Source organism: Epinephelus fuscoguttatus, linkage group LG10 (assembly GCF_011397635.1).
Source record: "Epinephelus fuscoguttatus linkage group LG10, E.fuscoguttatus.final_Chr_v1".
NCBI lineage: Eukaryota > Metazoa > Chordata > Actinopteri > Perciformes > Serranidae > Epinephelus > Epinephelus fuscoguttatus.
In genome coordinates, this window is record NC_064761.1 from 45,580,643 (window position 1) to 45,602,121 (window position 21,479).

General features: G+C 45.3%; 2 protein-coding genes and 1 long non-coding RNA gene across 7 annotated transcripts in view; 2 read left to right on the top strand and 1 right to left on the bottom strand.

Moving 5' to 3' along the window:
* tmem259 (transmembrane protein 259) overlaps positions 1-19,599 on the top strand; it is a 27,621-nt gene extending 8,022 nt beyond the window's left edge. Inside the window, exons 3-12 of one of the 2 annotated variants that reach the window (XM_049587862.1) lie at positions 2,146-2,457; positions 2,786-2,981; positions 7,413-7,523; positions 9,704-9,826; positions 10,452-10,552; positions 10,701-10,758; positions 12,191-12,274; positions 12,448-12,580; positions 13,048-13,147; positions 16,458-19,599. In XM_049587862.1, coding sequence (XP_049443819.1) covers positions 2,146-2,457; positions 2,786-2,981; positions 7,413-7,523; positions 9,704-9,826; positions 10,452-10,552; positions 10,701-10,758; positions 12,191-12,274; positions 12,448-12,580; positions 13,048-13,147; positions 16,458-17,147 — 1,908 coding nt within the window. In that variant the 3' untranslated portion in view covers positions 17,148-19,599. The remainder of the gene's footprint in view (positions 1-2,145; positions 2,458-2,785; positions 2,982-7,412; positions 7,524-9,703; positions 9,827-10,451; positions 10,553-10,700; positions 10,759-12,190; positions 12,275-12,447; positions 12,581-13,047; positions 13,148-16,457) is intronic. The other variant, XM_049587863.1, reaches the window with a different exon arrangement.
* Positions 8,031-9,509, bottom strand: LOC125895775 (uncharacterized). Its single transcript, XR_007450200.1, has 3 exons — positions 9,116-9,509; positions 8,217-8,778; positions 8,031-8,122 (listed from the first exon to the last, which is right to left on the bottom strand). It is a non-coding gene; the product is annotated as an uncharacterized LOC125895775 (long non-coding RNA).
* On the top strand, positions 13,207-16,446 carry LOC125895774 (uncharacterized). Of its 4 annotated transcripts, XM_049587872.1 has the most exons (5): positions 13,207-13,673; positions 13,894-14,069; positions 14,730-14,773; positions 15,038-15,125; positions 15,962-16,446. In XM_049587872.1, the coding sequence occupies exons 1-5, from the start codon at positions 13,445-13,447 to the stop codon at positions 15,968-15,970; spliced, it is 546 nt and encodes a 181-aa protein (XP_049443829.1). In that variant the 5' UTR covers positions 13,207-13,444; the 3' UTR covers positions 15,971-16,446. The 4 variants fall into 4 exon arrangements, 2 of the variants coding, with proteins under 2 accessions (XP_049443829.1, XP_049443828.1); XM_049587871.1 differs by lacking the exons at positions 13,207-13,673; positions 13,894-14,069 and having other exon boundaries at positions 14,354-14,773; XR_007450198.1 differs by lacking the exons at positions 13,207-13,673; positions 14,730-14,773; positions 15,038-15,125 and having other exon boundaries at positions 13,685-14,069.
* Positions 19,600-21,479: the final 1,880 nt, after the last annotated feature.

Below are 21,479 nucleotides of genomic sequence, written 5' to 3' on the forward strand. Positions count from 1 at the left end.
ACAAGTAAAGACCTGACACAACATGTCTTCTGTACAGACAAAGACCTGACACAACATGTCTGCTGTACAAGTAAAGACCTGACACAACATGTCTTCTGTACAGACAAAGACCTGACACAACATGTCTTCTGTACAGACAAAGACCTGACACAACATGTCTTCTGTACAGGCAAAGACCTGACACAACATGTCTTCTGTACAGACAAAGACCTGACACAACATGTCTTCTGTACAAGTAAAGACCTGACACAACATGTCTTCTGTACAGACAAAGACCTGACACAACATGTCTTCTGTACAGACAAAGACCTGACACAACATGTCTTCTGTACAAGTAAAGACCTGACACAACATGTCTTCTGTACAAGTAAAGACCTGACACAACATGTCTTCTGTACAGACAAAGACCTGACACAACATGTCTTCTGTACAGACAAAGACCTGACACAACATGTCTTCTGTACAAGTAAAGACCTGACACAACATGTCTTCTGTACAGACAAAGACCTGACACAACATGTCTTCTGTACAGGCAAAGACCTGACACAACATGTCTTCTGTACAGGCAAAGACCTGACACAACATGTCTTCTGTACAGGCAAAGACCTGACCTGTTTTTATTTATGTATGCCATTGTTACTTATTTATATTAATACTGTACCTGAAGTTATATTTGAGCAAAAGGGAAAATGTTTCTTAACCCGTGTCACTGTTTTTGTTTGTTGTTTGAGATGATTATTGAAAAGCTGGTTGTATCTTCGTTAAAGTGTTCTAATAAAGGAACGATAGAAAATATTGCCATATCTTGTGTGCTGTAAAGTGGTTTGAAAAAAATGAAATCACAATCGGCCAAAATCAGAATTGGCCGTCCAAACACTCTGCAAATCGGGATCGGCCCAAAACATTGTGATCACTGCAAGTCTAGTAAATACTTTACTGTGAGTTTAGAAGCTTTTATGTGTCTTAGAAAAGACGGTTGTTGCTAACGTGGCTAAATGAGACAACTGAACGTCATCACTCTGAACATTTCTGTGAACGTCTGAGAATGTTCCAGTAAATGAAGCAGGTTCGTCTTATCTGCAGAACTGGGGATTAAAATGAGTCTGAATGGAAGCTGGTGTTTCCACATCAGATTAACTGCAGTCAGTCACATTCCAGGCCTGACTCAGCAAACACTCAATGATGCAACAGACTGCTGAGTCAGGATACAAACTGCTGAGTCGTATGATACCGACTGCTGAGTCGTATGATACCGACTGCTGAGTCATATAATACAGGTTGCTGAGTCATACGATACAGGCTGCTGAGTCATACGATACAGGCTGCTGAGTCATACGATACAGACCGCTGAGTCATGATACAGACTGCTGAATTGTATCATACCAACTGCTGAGTCACTGTACCGACCGCTGAGTTATATGATACAGACCGCTGAGTCATACGATACAGACTGCTGAATCATGATATAGACTGCTGAATTGTATCATACAGACTGCTGAGGCACAATACAGACTGCCGAGTTATATGATAGACTGCCGAGTCATACGATACAGACTTATGAGTCACGATACAGACCTCTGAGTCATGATACAGACTGCTGAGTCACAATACAGACTGCTGAGTCATATGATACAGACTGCTGAGTCACAATACAGACTGCTGAGTTATATGATGGAGACTGCTGAGTTATATGATACAGACTGCTGAGTCACATGATACAGACTTCTGGGTGACGATGCAGACCGGTGAGTCATGATACAGACTGCTGAGTTATATGATACAGACTGCTGAGTCACAATACAGACTGCTGAATTGTATTATACAGGCTGCTGAGTTATATGATACAGACCGCTGGGTAACAATGCAAACCGGTGAGTCATGATACAGACTGCTGAGTCAGGATACAGACCGCTGAGTCACGATACAGACTGTTGAGCTGAGTCACGATACATACTGCTGAATTGTATCATACAGACTGCTGAGTCATATGATACAGATTGCTGAGTCATATGATACAGACTGCTGAGTCATATGATACAGACTGCTGATTGGACGGTAAGTGCAGTGACAGAGCTCCACTGACAACCTGTCACAGGAGGAACCTGTCACACTCTGACTCCTTTCTTCTCCTGTGCTCCTGGTCAGGCACTCTTCGTCCTCTTCATCCTCGCCTACATCCACATCGCCTTCTCTCGCTCGCCCATCAACTGTCTGGAGGTGGTGAGGGAGCGCTGGCCTCGTGACGGCATCCTGCGGGTGGAGATCCAGAGGAACTCCAGCCGAGCCCCCGTCTTCCTGCAGTACTACGACTCTACAGGCCTCCAGGAGGAGCTGGAGGCTGAGGAGGGGGGAGGAGGAGCAGGAGGGGTTCCAGCACTAAGCCTGGCGGCGCTGCAGGAGGAAGACGAGGAAGAGGAGGAGATGACCCTGGAGATGTTCGACAACAGCTCAGTGCAGGTGAGCAGAGATGGCACAGGTGTGGTTTGCTCCACAGCCAACAGGGGTCACCTGTGGTCAGCAGGAGTTAGGATGAGTTCCTGTACTTCTCTTGTGACTTCCTGTAGTCCTCTGGTGACTTCTTGTAGTTCACTAAAGACTTCCTGTACTTCTCTGGTGACTTCCTGTAGTCCTCTGATGACTTCTTGTAGTTTTCTAATGACTTCCTGTAGTTCTCTGATGGCTTCCTGTACTTCTCTGATGACTTCCTGTACTTTTCTGATGACTTCCTGTTGTTGTTTGATGACTTCCTGTAGTTCCCTGAGTAGTTTTTTTTTGTATGCTGCAGTTTGAGCTTGATATGGAGCCTCGTCTGAAGCCATCTCTGATTGGAGGAGGTGTTGGAGGAGGCAGAGCAGCAGCAGCAGGAGGAGGAGGAGGAGGAGGAGTGAACGACAGTCAGGACGTCTCCTTCAGTCAGACCACTAAAGGTATGCAGCCGCTGAAGGACTCAGTGTCTGAGCTGGAGATGATGACCAGAGCAGGTAAACCCTCCTCCTCCTCCTCCTCCTCCTCCTCTGCCTCCTCCTCCTCTTCCTCTGCCTCCTCCTCTGCCTCCTCCTCCTCTTCCTCTGCCTCCTCCTCTGCCTCCTCCTCCTCTGCCTCCTCCTCCTCCTCCTCCTCTGCCTCCTCCTCTGCCTCCTCCTCCTTTCACCTCCATGTTGTAGTGTGAACAGCTGATATCAGGAACATTGTAGCTGCAGGTTAATGAACTCTGAGTTCAGCTGTTGTTCAGTTACACTGACTGTCAGACTGTGAGCAGCTCACCTGAAGGACACACCATGTCTGATAAAGGCTTATCTGACCTTGCATGGTGTCACTGTCCCCCTGGTGTGTCACTGTCCCCCTGGTGTGTCACTGTCCCCCTGGTGTGTTTTACTGTCCCCACGGTCTTTCACTGTCCCCTCTGTGTTTCACTGTCCCCACAGTGTTTTAGTGTCCAGAGGATGCAGCACATGTTGGGGGACTCATTATATATCAGATATGTTGTGCAGGATAAGATCCAGTAGATCACCTGTGTTTTTTTTTTGGGGGGGGGGGGGGGGGGGTGACTAGGGCTGTGCGGTATACAGGTTCGTACTGAAAACCGGTATTTATTTTCATTATAATATGAATTTTTCATAAATTGTAATACTGGTGAATAGCCCATACAACGTCTTGAATGTGCGTGGCAGGACCCATTTCACCGCTGCAGACCACAGGCGTGCCAGAGACGGTGAGAGTGAGAGCATAGAGAAAAGTTCAGAGGCGAGAATGGCTGCTGGAGAGAGTCCTGAAAACAAAGCAACTGTACACAATGCTGAAGAAGAACATGATGAGTCAGAAGAACTCATACCAAAAAGAGCAGTGACCGCCGCTGTTGATTTTTTTTTTTTTTTGTTTTAGCTCTTTAGAAATTACTGTTATATTATTTGGCGCTACGGACGCTTCATATCCAGGCCTATAGAACAGGTCTATACCTTGTCCTTTTATTAAACAAATTAAATAGCCAGGGCTGTAGCCAGGGTTTAGAAATTAGTGAGGTCCAGCTGCAGAAAATGTTCACATTATTTGACAAAAAAAAAAGCATTTTAACATCAGTTTGGACCACTCTAGCTAGCAGCTACTTTATAGTAGGCTGTACATAATAATCCTATACAGTGGGGTGATAGTTTTTCAATCAAGGAGGTTGATTAGACCTTATTGATTACATTACATTTTAATGGTTGAAGATAATTTGGAATGAAGGGTTTGAATTATTGCATGTGATTATTATCAAATTCTAGGCTATCAAATACCCACCTCAATCAAATCTAGTGTACATCATAATAGGTTCAATATTTTTTGTTATATATATATATATATATATATATATATATATATATAGACACACGGCTAGAGCACGGCTCGGGCTGCATTTTCCTGACCAAAGCCGGCCCGAGTCCGAGACAATTATAACCGAGCACGACACTAATGGAGCGGATGTTGTTGCGTTCAGGCGTTGTCACGTAAATAACAAATTCCAGCACTTGAATAGGCTATAGCACCACAGAGCAGCATGTCAAGTGGGCCGAACCCGAGCAGAATACCGTCAAAACGTGATATGAAAATTTTGTCATACCTCCCAGTCCTAGGAGAGACTCATTCAACCACCTGAGGAGTCACTCGGTTATCAGTATCAGTGTTGATGCAGAGCATACAGGTCAGAGGTCACCTCGAGGAGTTCATCCTGATACCAGCTGGTTAGTCTCAGTATGTTTAAAGAACAGGAACCAGCCCTGCGTTCCAGTACCCATACTACCATACTATTTAGTATGCCAGAAAAAGAATTAGTGTGTCCCAATACATAGTATGTCAGATGCAGTATGCCAAAAGTACCAGGATGTTCTACTACATCCGGTCATATTTCGCAGTATGCATGTCAGCATGCTTCTTTGGCCATTCTGACCCACAGTCCTTTGCACAGCGGAAGTTACGTCGCACTGACTGAGCTGCGTGTACAACCAACGCCCACACTTCCTTTCATACATGATTTATTTAATTTGAGATACTAAGACACTACATATTAGGACTGCAATGATCTGATTATATACTGTCACATATCATACAGTTCTGCAAGAACACGGTTACAACATTCAACTTTATTGTGATTATAGTATAATCAATGTATAATCAATGTAATGAATGAATGTGACTAAATATGAATACACTATGGGCTAGGTATGAGCAGTATAGACTAGTAAATATATACAGAGTAAAAGTCAAACACATATTAAGTAATGTAGTAAGAATGTGCAGGTATGTTACACTACAAATAAATGTAATGTGAATGTAAGGCTGCTTCACGTGCAGACAGAATATAGTGCCAGCAGCTGCATAGCTGTAAATATATTTAACATCAAACATCTGCCAGCAACAGAGAGCTGTGTGTGAAGGGGGTTAATGTGCCTACTGGTGACTAGTTCAACAGACAGGTCACTAATAACAGGCTTGGGACTGTTTACGTGAACATGTCAGTTTATTAGAAACAACAACATACATGGTGACATAACAGCAACAGAGCTCTCCAGCACCTCCGACAGTATGCACGACTCTGGTGAGCTCGAGGAGATTTGCTGCATCTCCGAAGTACAACAACACAAAATATTCAAATGTGGCGCTACGGACGGCGGCGGAAGTGAGCAAGAGGGTCGGAGTTCAGGGAGCGATGTGATGGCTGATGTAGTGTGTCCCAATAGTATGCATACTGCATGCATACTGCATACTACACTACATAATTTTTAAGGGCAGCTGCAGTAAATGCTAAAAGTATATAGTAGAAGTACGCGATTTGGAGCGCAGGGCAGGGTTCTGCAGAGAGGCTGAGACTGTTCTCCACACCAGAAGGTGGCAGCAGAGAAGAACAACAACATGATGAGATCTCTGAAACCATAAACTCATCAGATACTGTGGAACATTGACACTAAACAACACTGTGAAGACTTTTACCATAGTAACATCAACAATAATCATACATGCGAATTAAAGCATGAAACACCAGGACAGATTCATTCAGGGTTTGTTTGTTTTCTCTGATTCTTCCCCCTCATCACGTCATCACCGTACTTTACGGTGGTGGAAACACAGTATTTCCCTGTAAGGGCTCATTTATGCTCAACGTTAAATACGGATCCGGATACGGACGGAGCCTTCTGTCTGTGCTCTGCGTTCATTTCGTCCGTATTTCTGCACGTTTCCATAAAGCTTACGGATACGGGCCAAACGGAGCAGTACCACCAGAAACCATGGGGGCTGTGTTGCTGTCACTACCCGATACATAGCTCTAGTGAGACAGAAAGACGAAATAACAATTCAATTTCTCTCATCGGCAGTACTAGAGAAAAGAATTCTCCGTCCTCCAGTCGCGATGTATTTAACGGCCTCACTGACCACCGCCTCCTACAACGCTGCTTCTGTTTTTGTCTTTTATGCAAGAGGTACATTATCAATATCTCCACAGCAGTCACCATGTTTGTTTGTGAGTTTGTTGTTGTCATAAACTTGACGCTGAGCTGCCCCCTGGTGGATATATTGGTTAACATCCATGCCAACGTAAAGGGCGCATGGAAGTATGTGGGCAGTGACGGTAACATCGTTTGAAACGGACGTATACATTTTCGTACGTAAAGGGAGCATAAATGAGCCCTAATGGCTGCAGGAGATCATTGTTTCCATAATTCTGTAAATATTCTAGATATAGATGTAAAATAAAAACCATAATAACCAGAACACTCAGTCTCACTCTTTTAGTAGCAGAAGGTTCAGACTTCTGTCTTCCCTGTCATCATGTTGTACACTCACAATAATGTCACTGCATTATGTTGTGTACGTACCTCACGTAATATGGCGGCAGAGGAATGACAAACACCTTTTCACTCTGCTCAAAAACTAAATGATGAACACAGATCACAGATGGAGAGCTCAGAAATGTTTTTTTTTTTAATGTTTATACATATAAAAATGTTTTGTGTTTTTATTTTGTGAAATCTGTTGAAAAACATCTGATTTTTGTTTATATATTTTTGATTAGAGTTTCAGTTCTTTGATTTATGACTCATAATCTTTTAGCTCAGGTTGGACAGATTTTATTGATATGACACATTTGAAGATACTCCAGGAAATGACATCACAATAAACAAAAATACCAGCATAGCCCTGGAGGACCCAAGAGGTTAATCTGTCCAGCCGTCTACAAAGGCTGAGGAACAACTCAGTTTCACTGAATTTTCCTGAATGCATCGTGTGTCTCACAGACAGAGCACTAAAGCTGCTGCTTACACGCAAACACTAAGCTTCCTGTGTTTCCCTCCAGATACTTAAACATGTGATTAATGGAGCATATAATCAGTCCTGCCTGTGCTGTTGATGTTTGTTGTTTGTTGTTGTTGTTGTTTTAGTGTGGCCTCAGGAGGAGTACATCGTGGAGTATTCTCTGGAGTACGGCTTCCTGCGTCTGTCTCAGAGCACCAGACAGAGACTCAACATCCCCGTCATGGTTGTCACTCTGGGTGAGACGCTCAATTCACATGACTCTAACACCTGTCTGCATCAGTCACATGACTCTAATACCTGTCTGCATCACAGTCACATGACTCTAATACCTGTCTGCATCACAGTCACATGACTCTAATACCTGTCTGCATCACAGTCACATGACTCTAACACCTGTCTGCATCACAGTCACATGACTCTAACACCTGTCTGCATCACAGTCACATGACTCTAATACCTGTCTGCATCACAGTCACATGACTCTAATACCTGTCTGCATCACAGTCACATGACTCTAACACCTGTCTGCATCACAGTCACATGACTCTAATACCTGTCTGCATCAGTCACATGACTCTAACACCTGTCTGCATCAGTCACATGACTCTAATACCTGTCTGCATCACAGTCACATGACTCTAACACCTGTCTGCATCACAGTCACATGACTCTAACACCTGTCTGCATCACAGTCACATGATTCTAACACCTGTCTGCATCACAGTCACATGATTCTAACACCTGTCTGCATCACAGTCACATGATTCTAACACCTGTCTGCATCACAGTCACATGACTCTAATACCTGTCTGCATCAGTCACATGATTCTAACACCTGTCTGCATCACAGTCACATGACTCTAACACCTGTCTGCATCACAGTCACGACTCTAACACCTGTCTGCATCACAGTCACATGACTCTAACACCTGTCTGCATCACAGTCACATGATTCTAACACCTGTCTGCATCACAGTCACATGACTCTAACACCTGTCTGCATCACAGTCACGACTCTAACACCTGTCTGCATCACAGTCACATGATTCTAACACCTGTCTGCATCACAGTCACATGACTCTAATACCTGTCTGCATCAGTCACATGATTCTAACACCTGTCTGCATCACAGTCACATGATTCTAACACCTGTCTGCATCACAGTCACATGACTCTAACACCTGTCTGCATCAGTAACATGACTCTAACACCTGTCTGCATCACAGTCACATGATTCTAACACCTGTCTGCATCACAGTCACATGACTCTAATACCTGTCTGCATCAGTCACATGACTCTAACACCTGTCTGCATCAGTCACATGACTCTAACACCTGTCTGCATCAGTAACATGACTCTAACACCTGTCTGCATCACAGTCACATGATTCTAACACCTGTCTGCATCACAGTCACATGATTCTAACACCTGTCTGCATCACAGTCACATGACTCTAACACCTGTCTGCATCAGTAACATGACTCTAACACCTGTCTGCATCACAGTCACATGACTCTAATACCTGTCTGCATCACAGTCACATGACTCTAATACCTGTCTGCATCAGTCACATGACTCTAATACCTGTCTGCATCAGTCACATGACTCTAACACCTGTCTGCATCAGTCACATGACTCTAACACCTGTCTGCATCACGTCACATGACTCTAACACCTGTCTGCATCACAGTCACATGACTCTAATACCTGTCTGCATCAGTCACATGACTCTAATACCTGTCTGCATCAGTCACATGACTCTAACACCTGTCTGCATCAGTCACATGACTCTAACACCTGTCTGCATCACAGTCACGACTCTAACACCTGTCTGCATCACAGTCACATGATTCTAACACCTGTCTGCATCACAGTCACATGACTCTAATACCTGTCTGCATCAGTCACATGATTCTAACACCTGTCTGCATCACAGTCACATGATTCTAACACCTGTCTGCATCACAGTCACATGACTCTAACACCTGTCTGCATCAGTAACATGACTCTAACACCTGTCTGCATCACAGTCACATGATTCTAACACCTGTCTGCATCACAGTCACATGACTCTAATACCTGTCTGCATCAGTCACATGACTCTAACACTTGTCTGCATCACAGTCACATGACTCTAATACCTGTCTGCATCAGTCACATGACTCTAACACCTGTCTGCATCACAGTCACATGACTCTAACACTTGTCTGCATCACAGTCACATGACTCTAAGACCTGTCTGCATCACGTCACATGACTCTAACACCTGTCTGCATCACAGTCACATGACTCTAACACCTGTCTGCATCACAGTCACATGACTCTAACACCTGTCTACATCACAGTCACATGATTCTAACACCTGTCTGCATCACAGTCACATGACTCTAACACCTGTGATATAAACCTGTATAGATCCCATGAAGGACGAGTGTTTTGGCGACGGCTTCAGTCGCTTCCTGCTTGATGAGTTTTTGGGGTATGACGACATCCTCATGTCCAGCGTGAAAGCGCTTGCTGAGAACGAGGAGAACAAAGGTAAAGATACACTGAAAATAAAGACAGAGTTTTGGTTCTTTGAATTCCTCCTTCAGTTACCATACTTGAGTTCCTCTGATCCCCCACTCCAAATACAAAACCCGAGTTCCTCTGATCCCCCACTCCAAATACCAAGAGTTCCTCTGATCCCCCACTCCAAATACGAAACCCGAGTTCCTCTGATCCCCCACTCCAAATACCAAGAGTTCCTCTGATCCCCCACTCCAAATACGAAACCCGAGTTCTTCTGATCCCCCACTCCAAATACCAAGAGTTCCTCTGATCTCCACTCCAAATACCAAGAGTTCCTCTGATCCCCCACTCCAAATACGAAACTCGAGTTCCTCTGATCCCCCACTCCAAATACCAAGAGTTCCTCTGATCTCCACTCCAAATACCAAGCCTGGGTTCCTCTGATCATATACACCAGTTACAGAACCACTGTTCCTCTTATGTCCTACTTCACCTACAGAGTCTTTGTTCCTTTAATCCCCCACTCTGATCTCACAGCCTGAGTTCCTCTTCCTGTTGTGAATAAATAACTTGCTCAGGCAGTAACATTGTGTTGATATTTGAAATTTGAGTCATCAGCAGGTTGGTGATGTCACAGTGTGGTTCTCTCCAGGGTTCTTAAGAAACGTGGTGTCTGGAGAACATTACCGCTTTGTCAGCATGTGGATGGCCAGAACCTCGTACCTGGCAGCCTTCGTCATCATGGTCATATTCGTAAGTGAAGAAGTTGTGATGTTTTACAGCAGCTGAATGTTGAAGATGAGATCGCACAGTCAGAGCATCGCAGGCGAACATCTGTAAAGAACAAACCAAAACATTTACTTGAGTCATTTAATCATTTGTTTCTGTTCTGTGTTTTCAGACTCTGTCCGTCTCCATGCTGCTCAGATATTCTCACCATCAGATCTTCGTCTTCATCGGTCAGTGTCCTCTCAGACCGCACGTCCACTCAGCAGCAGGAGCTCTGACTCCTTTAAATATCTGACACATGATCAGAACACTGAACACGTCCAACATGTGTCTGACGCATGATCAGAACACTGAACATGTGAAACGTGTGTCAGACACATGATCAGAACACTGAGCATGTCAAACACGTGTCTGACATATGATTCAATTCAATTCAATTCAATTCAATTCAATTCAGTTTTATTTATAAAGCCCAATATCACAAATCACAATTTGCGTCACAGGGCTTTACAGCATACGACATCCCTCTGTCCTTATGACCCTCACAGCTGATCAGGAAAAACTCCCCAAAAAACCCTTTAACGGGGAAAAAAAACGGTAGAAACCTCAGGAAGAGCAACTGAGGAGGGATCCCTCTTCCAGGACGGACAGATGTGCAATAGATGTTGTACTGAACAGATCAGCATGATAAATTAACAGTAATCCACATGACACAATGAGACAGAGAGAGAGAGAGAGAGAGAGAAGGAGAGAAGGTGCCCGGTGTATTATAGGGGGGTCCTCCGGCAGACTAGGCCTAAGTCAGCCTAACTAGGGGCTGGTACAGGGCAAGCCTGAGCCAGCCCTAACTATAAGCTTTATCAAAGAGGAAAGTCTTAAGTCTAGTCTTAAATGTGGAGACGGTGTCTGCCTCCCGGACCGTAACAGGAAGATGATTCCACAGGAGAGGAGCCTGATAGCTGAAGGCTCTGGCTCCTGATCTACTTTTGGAGACTTTAGGGACCACGAGTAACCCTGCGTTCTCAGAGCGCAGTGTTCTGGTGGGATAATATGGCACTATGAGCTCTCTAAGATATGACGGAGCTTGACCATTTAGAGCTTTATAAGTTAACAGTAGGATTTTAAATTCAATTCTGGATTTTACAGGGAGCCAGTGCAGAGAAGCTAAAACAGCAGATGAAAAAATGCAGTCCGTGAGGTTTGCTTTAAATGAGAATTAAAAGACAAATCTTGATCAAATGTTACTCCGAGGTTTCTTACGGTAGTGCTAGAGGCCAGAGCAATGCCATCTAGAGAAACTATGTCATCAGATAAAGAGTCTCTGAGTTTTTTGGGGCCAAGAACAATAACTTCAGTTTTGTCTGAATTTAACATCAGGAAATTGGTGCTCATCCAGGTTTTTATGTCTTTAAGGCAGTTATGGAGTTTAGTTAATTGATTACTTTCTTCTGGCTTCATTGATAAATACAACTGAGTATCATCCGCATAACAATGGAAATTTATAGAGTGATTTCTAATGATGTTACCTAAAGGAAGCATATATAGAGTAAATAGGATTGGTCCGAGCACAGAACACTGATATGATCAGAATACTGAACATATGAAACATGTATCTGACACATGATCTAAGTGTTGATCTGGTCTCTGTCTGTCACCCCTCAGTGGACCTGCTGCAGATGTTGGAGATGAACATGACCATCGCCTTCCCAGCAGCCCCTCTACTCACTGTCATCCTGGCCCTCGTTGGTGAGTCTGTGTCCTGAGAGCTCAGATTGTCGAGGCAGTCAAGTCCCAAGTTGAAACAGTCCCAAGTCATAACTGTCGAGTCCCGGGCAGCTGGTTAGGTTGTGATTGGTTGGAGGTTTTGTGCAGCGTGAAGAGTTAAATATTGACCCTCTGATGTCATTTCCTGTCATCAGGCATGGAGGCCATCATGTCAGAGTTCTTCAACGACACGACAACAGCCTTCTACATCATCCTCATCGTCTGGTTGGCCGACCAGTACGACGCCATCTGCTGCCACACCAACACCAGCAAACGCCACTGGCTGAGGTGAGTCACATGACCAACAGCGTCTCATTTCTGACCACGCCCACAGGCACTCCCTTAAGATATTCTTATTTAATCCTTAATTAACCCTGAAACACATCAAACCCATTAATTATCTTAAGATCCTTCATTTTAATTTAAAAATAGACATGAAAAAAACCTTAATTAATAGAGTAAGTAGAGTTTAAGGGTTAATGTCCTGACTTTCACATCAGTGTGAAACATTTAATGATTCTCTTAATGATGAGTTTAAGGTGTTTATAAGGCTGAGGGATTTTGTTTTATGTGATGACTCTTTTTAATTAAATATGAATTATAATGCTGTCAGTATCCAGATGTTTAATGAGTCGACACAGATCTGAATCTCATGAACAGAAACACGTGGACCCCAGTGTGGTAAGGGTTTTTAAAGGTCAAAACAAAATCTATTAAAGTGAGTGTATTATTTGTGATGTGTTTGTGTTCCTCAGGTTTTTCTATCTGTACCACTTTGCCTTCTACGCCTATCACTACCGCTTCAACGGTCAGTACAGCAGCCTGGCACTGGTCACCTCCTGGCTCTTCATCCAGGTCAGAACCATCATCATCATCATCCTTGTACATTTTAAAATAAGACCACTGATGTTAGATTAAAAACTCAGCCCTCAGAGAGTATAAACATTTTAGTCTGAAAACTGTGTCAATGAGGTTCAGGTAACACAACTTGTGTCACGTGACCCGTTCTCACAGGATGGGAAGTTTAACAGCGGCAGGAGGTCGTGGTTTACATGTTGCTGTTGAAGTTGATCTAAAATCAGAACCATAACAAACATAACATATGTTCTATTAGCAGCAGAACATTCCGTGTCATCACGTTGTACACTCTTAATGATGTCATTTCACTACGTTGGGGGAGTGGGGGAGCCCTTCTGTGTGGAGTTGTGCTCCAACATGTTCTCCCCGTGTCAGCGTGGGTTTCCTCCAGGTGCTCTGACATGTTCTCCCTGTGTCAGCGTGGGTTTCCTCCAGGTGCTCCGACATGTTCTCCCTGTGTCAGCGTGGGTTTCCTCCAGGTACTCTGACATGTTCTCCCTGTGTCAGCGTGGGTTTCCTCCAGGTGCTCCGACATGTTCTCCCTGTGTCAGCGCGGGTTTCCTCCAGGTGCTCTGACATGTTCTCACCGTGTCAGCGTGGGTTTCCTCTGGGTGCTCCGACATGTTCTCCCCGTGTCAGCGTGGGTTTTCTCCAGGTGCTCCGACATGTTCTCACCGTGTCAGCGTGAATTTCCTCCGGGTGCTCCGACATGTTCTCACCGTGTCAGCGTGGGTTTCCTCCAGGTGCTCTGACATGTTCTCCCTGTGTCAGCGTGGGTTTCCTCCAGGTGCTCCGACATGTTCTCCCTGTGTCAGCGTGGGTTTCCTCCAGGTACTCTGACATGTTCTCCGTGTGTCAGCGTGGGTTTCCTCCAGGTGCTCCGACATGTTCTCCCTGTGTCAGCGTGGGTTTCCTCCAGGTGCTCTGACATATTCTCCCTGTGTCAGCGTGGGTTTTCTCCGGGTGCTCCGACATGTTCTCACCGTGTCAGCGTGGGTTTCCTGCTGGTGCTCCGACATGTTCTCCCCGTGTCAGCATGATTTTCCTCCAGGTGCTCTGACATGTTCTCACCGTGTCAGCGTGGGTTTCCTCTGGGTGCTCCGACATGTTCTCCCTGTGTCAGCGTGGGTTTCCTCCAGGTGCTCCGACATGTTCTCCCTGTGTCAGTGTGGGTTTCCTCCGGGTGCTCCGACATGTTCTCCCTGTGTCAGCGTGGGTTTCCTGCTGGTGCTCCGACATGTTTTCACCGTGTCAGCATGGGTTTCCTCTGGGTGCTCCGACATGTTCTCCCCGTGTCAGCGTGGGTTTCCTCCAGGTGCTCAGACATGTTCTCCCCGTGTCAGCGTGAATTTCCTCCGGGTGCTCTGACATGTTCTCCCCATGTCAGCGTGAATTTCCTCCGGGTGCTCCGACATGTTCTCCCTGTGTCAGCGTGGGTTTTCTCCGGGTGCTCCCACATGTTCTCACCGTGTCAGCGTGGGTTTCCTGCTGGTGCTCCGACATGTTCTCCCTGTGTCAGCGTGAATTTTCTCCGGGTGCTCCGACATGTTCTCCCTGTGTCAGCGTGGGTTTCCTCCAGGTGCTCCGACATGTTCTCCCTGTGTCAGCGTGGGTTTCCTCCAGGTGCTCTGACATGTTCTCCCTGTGTCAGCGTGGGTTTTCTCCGGGTGCTCCCACATGTTCTCACCGTGTCAGCGTGGGTTTCCTCCAGGTGATCTGACATGTTCTCCCTGTGTCAGCGTGGGTTTCCTCCAGGTGCTCTGACATGTTCTCCCCGTGTCAGCGTGGGTTTCCTCCAGGTGCTCTGACATGTTCTCCTCGTGTCAGCGTGGGTTTCCTCCAGGTGCTCCGACATGTTCTCCCTGTGTCAGCGTGGGTTTTCTCCAGGTGCTCTGACATGTTCTCCCTGTGTCAGCGTGGGTTTCCTCCAGGTGCTCCGACATGTTCTCCCTGTGTCAGCGTGGGTTTCCTCCAGGTGCTCTGACATGTTCTCCCTGTGTCAGCGTGGGTTTTCTCCGGGTGCTCCCACATGTTCTCACCGTGTCAGCGTGGGTTTCCTCCAGGTGCTCTGACATGTTCTCCCCGTGTCAGCGTGGGTTTCCTCCAGGTGCTCTGACATGTTCTCCCTGTGTCAGCGTGGGTTTCCTCCAGGTGCTCTGACATGTTCTCCCTGTGTCAGCGTGGGTTTCCTCCAGGTGCTCTGACATGTTCTCACCGTGTCAGCGTGGGTTTCCTCCAAGCGCTCTGACATGTTCTCCCTGTGTCAGCGTAGGTTTTCTCCAGGTGCTCCGACATGTTCTCCCTGTGTCAGTGTGGGTTTCCTCTGGGTGCTCTGACATGTTCTCCCTGTGTCAGCGTGGGTTTCCTCCAGGTGCTCTGACATGTTCTCACCGTGTCAGCGTGGGTTTCCTCCAGGTGCTCTGACATGTTCTCCCTGTGTCAGCGTGGGTTTCCTCCAGGTGCTCTGACATGTTCTCACCGTGTCAGCGTGGGTTTCCTCCAGGTGCTCCGACATGTTCTCCCTGTGTCAGCGTGGGTTTCCTGCTGGTGCTCCGACATGTTCTCCCTGTGTCAGCGTGGGTTTCCTCCAGGTGCTCTGACATGTTCTCACCGTGTCAGCGTGGGTTTCCTCCAAGCGCTCTGACATATTCTCCCTGTGTCAGCGTGGGTTTTCTCCGGGTGCTCCGACATGTTCTCCCTGTGTCAGTGTGGGTTTCCTGCTGGTGCTCTGACATGTTCTCCCTGTGTCAGCGTGGGTTTCCTCCAGGTGCTCTGACATGTTCTCCCCGTGTCAGCGTGGGTTTCCTCCAGGTGCTCTGACATGTTCTCCCTGTGTCAGCGTGGGTTTCCTCCAGGTGCTCCAGCTTCCTCCCACAGTCCAAAGACATGCAGGTTAATTGGTGACTCTAAATTGTCCGTAGGTGTGAATGTGAGTGTGAATGGTTGTCTGTCTCTATGTGTCAGCCCTGTGATAGTCTGCTGACCTGTCCAGGTGAACCCTGCCTCTCACCCAGTGTCAGCTGAGATAGGCTCCGCCCCCTGTGAACAGGATAAGCGGTTCCAGATAATGAACGAAAACATGAGATTGTCGTGTAATTTTTTTCCTGTGACACATTTTCAGTACTTTAATCAGTGTTTATTGACTCGCAGAAGTTTTTAGTTGTACAGATTTTCTGTGTATGAACCAATGCAGGAAATGACATCACAATAAGCATAAATACCAGCGTAGGCCTTGGAGGACTGTTTCTATTGCAGGGTTTAAATGGCTTCCTGTCACTAACATTCTCCTCCTCCTCTTCTCCTTCAGCACTCCATGATCTACTTCTTCCATCATTATGAGCTTCCTGCCATCCTGCAGCAGATTCGGATTCAGGAGATGCTGCTGCAGAACCAGCAGGCGGGTCAGGCCAATCAGACGGCCCTGCAGGATAATGCCAACAACAACAACACCGCTGCTGCTGCAGTGGCGACGACTGGACCTGCCAACACCACCCAACCAGGACCCAACACCATCCAGCCGGGACCTCACACCGACCCCCAGACCTCCTCCTCCTCCTCCTCCTCTCCTCCACCTGCAGCAGCAGGTGGAGGGGAAGTAAGGGCGGAGCTAAACTGGGTTGCTCAGACGGCCGCCATCATCACTGAAGCTCTGTCCTCCTCCAGCCAGCCCTCTGATGGAGGAGGAGGTGTGTCTGGAGGTCAGGGGTCAGCAGGAGTGGCAGAGGTCAGTGTGGTGGCAGAGTTCTGGATGGGAGGAGGAGGAGGAGTAACAGGAGGAGGAGGAGGAGGAGGAGCAGGAGGTGAAGATCCCAACATTGTTTCAGTTGAAATTAAAAGCACAGCAGGAGGAGCCGATCCTCAAGCCAGCCCTCCTATCAGAGGGCTTCAGGCAGAGGAGGCGGGGTCATCAGAGGCCACGCCCCCACAGACAGACTGCCCCCTCTCACAGAGTGCAGGTACAGACTGGGACTGCAGAGCAGCACAGAGCCCGTCCTGAGAGTCCAGGTGTCGTCTTGCTGACATCATCGGTACCTCAGTCTGTCAGCCAATCAGGGTGATTGATCAGTGAACGGTCCGTCACTGACCTCAGATCAGCTGAACCAATCACATTTTATTTCCTGTTCTAAACCAATGTCAGATTGATCAATCAACTGAGTGTGAGGTCAAGACAGAGCGACGCTCCTCAGATGATCAGTCACATGATCAGTCTGACGTCATTGGTCCAAAGATTATTTATCTCATTAATAATCTGTCACTTATTGATTAACCAGCTGATTGTTTCAGCTCCAAACGTCCAGTGTGTTGTCTGTCATTCAGGATTACAGATTACAGATTACAACCATCTGAAAGTTCTCCTGGTCAGAATTCCTTCAGTGTTGATTGTTGAGGAGCTGAAATATCATCAGAGGTCTCTTCCTCTCAGAAACAAACACACCAGCTGATTATGAACACATGAATGTCTCTATCTAGAGTCAGTGTTTGGTTTGTCCGTTCTGGGCTACTGTAGAAACATGGCGGTGCAACATGGTGACCTCTGTAGACGAGGACCTGCTCCCTGTGGAGATATAAACAGCTCATTCACAACCATTCTGACTTTCATCTCGGATTTAATTTAACTCGACACAGAAACTCTTCAGACTTCAGATGATTCGTTCTGTCACTCAGGATGTGACGTTTCTTGTGATGTCATCAAACATGTCGGCTGTTAAAATGTGAGATGTGTGAACAACACAAACAGTGAAACGTGTAAACTTAGAAACCACAAATATGAAACCTCTGCAGATTCACAGCTTTAACAGATCTCGCACACACCTGAAAACATTTATGAAAATCTTTGTAGCGTTTACTTCTCAGTCATGTTTGTTGTGTCGCAGCATCACGATGTTTCAGTCCCATGTTTGTGGTGTCACGTGTCAGTCTTATTTCCTTGTTATTTTTTCTGCGTTCCTCAGAGAACTGTAAACGAGGTCCAACATCAGTGACCACGAGCACTGCTGACTCTTCCCCCTCCGTTAACAGTTCTGATGTAATGATTCATAAATGTCATTTTTCCTGGGATAATAATGATGACATCATACGGCGAGGCCTCCACTGGCTCCTCCCACCATGTTTGTGATTCTCAGTTCTGTGTCTGCAGCGTTTCACAAGTCTTTTTGTTTCTGCCAGTCTGTTTCATGTCTGTGGACGTCGTTTTATTTTTACAGGCACGTGAACGCACCGCTGACCCGGTCACATGATCTCCAATTCGTCTGTAACTCGTCCGTTCAATCTGCTGCTGAGACTCGACACTGAATGAGTCACCTAATAACCAAGTCACATGTTCACACTCACTGCATCTCCAAACATGGATTAATCCACCGCTGAAAATAATCCCCGTCTGTTTGTGATCAGCTGATTGATGACATCAGTGATCAATCTATTGATTAGTGTTTTTAAAGGTCTTCAGTAGGAACCAATGAGAGCTCAGAGACACAGACAGGAAGTCAGTGACATTTAGAAACACACTGGACCGATCCTTTAAATCATTCGACACATGTTGACCCCTCATGATGGACCCTGATGATCAGTTATTGATCAGCTGTGATCGATCAGCCCTGATTCTGACAGACTGAAGCACAGCCTCTGAACTGTGTTGCTTTCTGTTTCCATCAAGTTTTATTTCGAAGACAAAGACTCTGACAACAGGAAGTGGTTTTGGAGCGTCACGACGGTCGGAGTGATCGATCAGGACTTTCTGTCAGAATGGATGCCTTATCAATAATCCTCAGACTGTCAGCAGCGGAGTGAACTGATTGATTGTGCAATATGATGCCAGCTATGTCACACCTCAGGCCCCGCCTCCTGCTAGAGGGAGTGGCCTGTCACTGTGATGCGTTCAGGGGTTGGGAGGCAGAAACTGCCGGTGCTCTCAGTGACAGGTCTGCAGATGCCTTCAGGTGCTGCCCGTCAGCTCGTAGATGTGAGTGTCAGCTGTGTGGTGCTGCTGACCTCAGATCTGTTTCTTGCTGTTGTTACATCACTTTCTGCAGGAAGTAATCACTTCTTTTTCTTAATTCAAACATTGTTCAACGAAGTTAAAGTCAGGTCAGATCAGCAACACGTAGACACACTTAAACAACACGTCCAGGTGAAAGGCTCAGAGATGAATCCTCACACACACACACACACACACACACACACAGGATGTTTATATCACAGTCATGCTGACACGTCAGACGCCAGGTCACAAGTCATTTCAGGATGACGATCCTTTTAGAAATGTTCAGAGACTTAAGGAGTAGACGGAGAGGACAGAAGGTCAATCAGAAATGTGTTTGATCAGTGATTGATTAATCTGGTATCCATGGCGACTTGAAATCTGAGTCCAACTTTGTTATTCCTGTAGCGGTCATATGATCCCCTGAGCGCACCATGGACCAGCTGATCAGCTGCTCGTCTGTGAAGAAGACAGAGCCTAAGGTGTGACATCAGCATCAGAGACAGAACCTGAACCAAACCGATTTTGGGGGAGGGGTGGGTGTTCTTGGTGCCTCTCTGCTGGATGACTGTAGCCTGAACTCATCACACAATATTTAACTGCCCAGTAAAACCAGTAAAACCAGTGCACAACAAAAACTGTTTGCACACAAACTGTGTGAGTGTGACTTCTTCCAGTCCGAGTGACAGAAAATAGTTTATCAAAAGGTAAAATGTCCGAAAATATGTCGATTTGTCGTTATAAAATAAATTCCACTTTATTTATAAATGTCAAAATCACAGAACAGATGAACATAATAAATGTACAGTGAGACATGGAGAGAGACAGAGAAGCAGGACAGACAGTGATGACAACATGTACAAGAACATTAATGTTAGTCATCATATTATAATAATAATAATAGTTGTGGTACAATATGTTGTATAAGTATAAATTAATATATGATAGTATGTGTATATATTAATATCTGACAGTATACATGTGTGACAATAGTCATATGTGTATAATAACAGTAGAAGTATGACTAATGACTAATGATAACAGCAGCAGCAGGAGGCATGTGGCAGGACTATGGCAGCAGCACAACCACACATGTCACACTGTCCAGGATGAGCTGCCAAACCACCTGTGAGACTGGGACATGGGGCCGAGAAGAAATCATAGGGGCATCGGTAAGTAGTGGATAGTGCCAGCACGCCACGTACGGAGGCACTGCCTCGCTGCAGCCGCCACGGGTTTGAGTCCGGCTCGCGGCCCTCTGCTGCATGTCAGTCCCCACTCTCTCTCTCGGTCTCCCCATTTCACTCTCTGTCCTGTCATTAAAGACAAAAAAGCCCACAAAAATACAAAAAAAAAAGATCATACTATAGTATGTCGAAAACTAGAGCACTCGGAGAGCGTAGACCTCTGCCAAGCAGCTCGGATATCTGGCCATTTTATTATTTTATCCACTTCGCTTCAACTGATCACCAAAATTTTATCATCTGTTTCTTGTCCCATTATCAACCTTTCCTGAAAATTACATCAAAATCCACTCAGAACTTTTCGAGTTATTTTAGACAAACAAACGCTGGCGAAAACATAATCTCCTTGGTGGAGGTAAAAAGTGATAAACACGTCATAGTATAGTATGGCGAAAAATAGTGATAAAAACATCATAGTATAGTATGGTGAAAAATACTGATAAAAACGTCGTAGTATAGTATATCGAAAAATAGTGATAAAAACATCATAGTATGGTGAAAAATACTGATAAAAACGTCATAGTATAGTATAGTATGTCGGAAAGGTAATAAAACCATCAAAGTGTAGTATAGCGAAAAACAGTGATAAAAACATCATAGTATGGTGAAAAATAGTGATAAAAACGTCATAGCATAGTATAGTATAGTATGACGGAAAGGTAATAAAACCATCAAAGTGTAGTATAGTTAAAAATAGTGATAAAAACATCATAGTATGGTGAAAATAGTGATAAAAACGTCGTAGTATAGTATGTCGAAAAATACTGATAAAAACATAGTATTGTATGACGAAAAAGATAATAAAACATAGTATAGTATGGCGAAAAATAGTGATAAAAACATCATAGTATAGTATGTTGAAAAATTGTGATAAAAACGTCATAGTATAGTATGGCAAAAAAGATAATAACATCATAGTGTAGTATGTCGAAAAATAGTGATAAAAACATCATAGTATAATATGGAAAAAATAGTGATAAAAACATCATAGTATAATGTGACGAAAAGGTAATAAAACCATCATAGTATAATATGATGAAAAAGATAGTAAACACATCATAGTATAGTATGGTGAAAAATAGTGATAAAAACATCATAATATAGTATG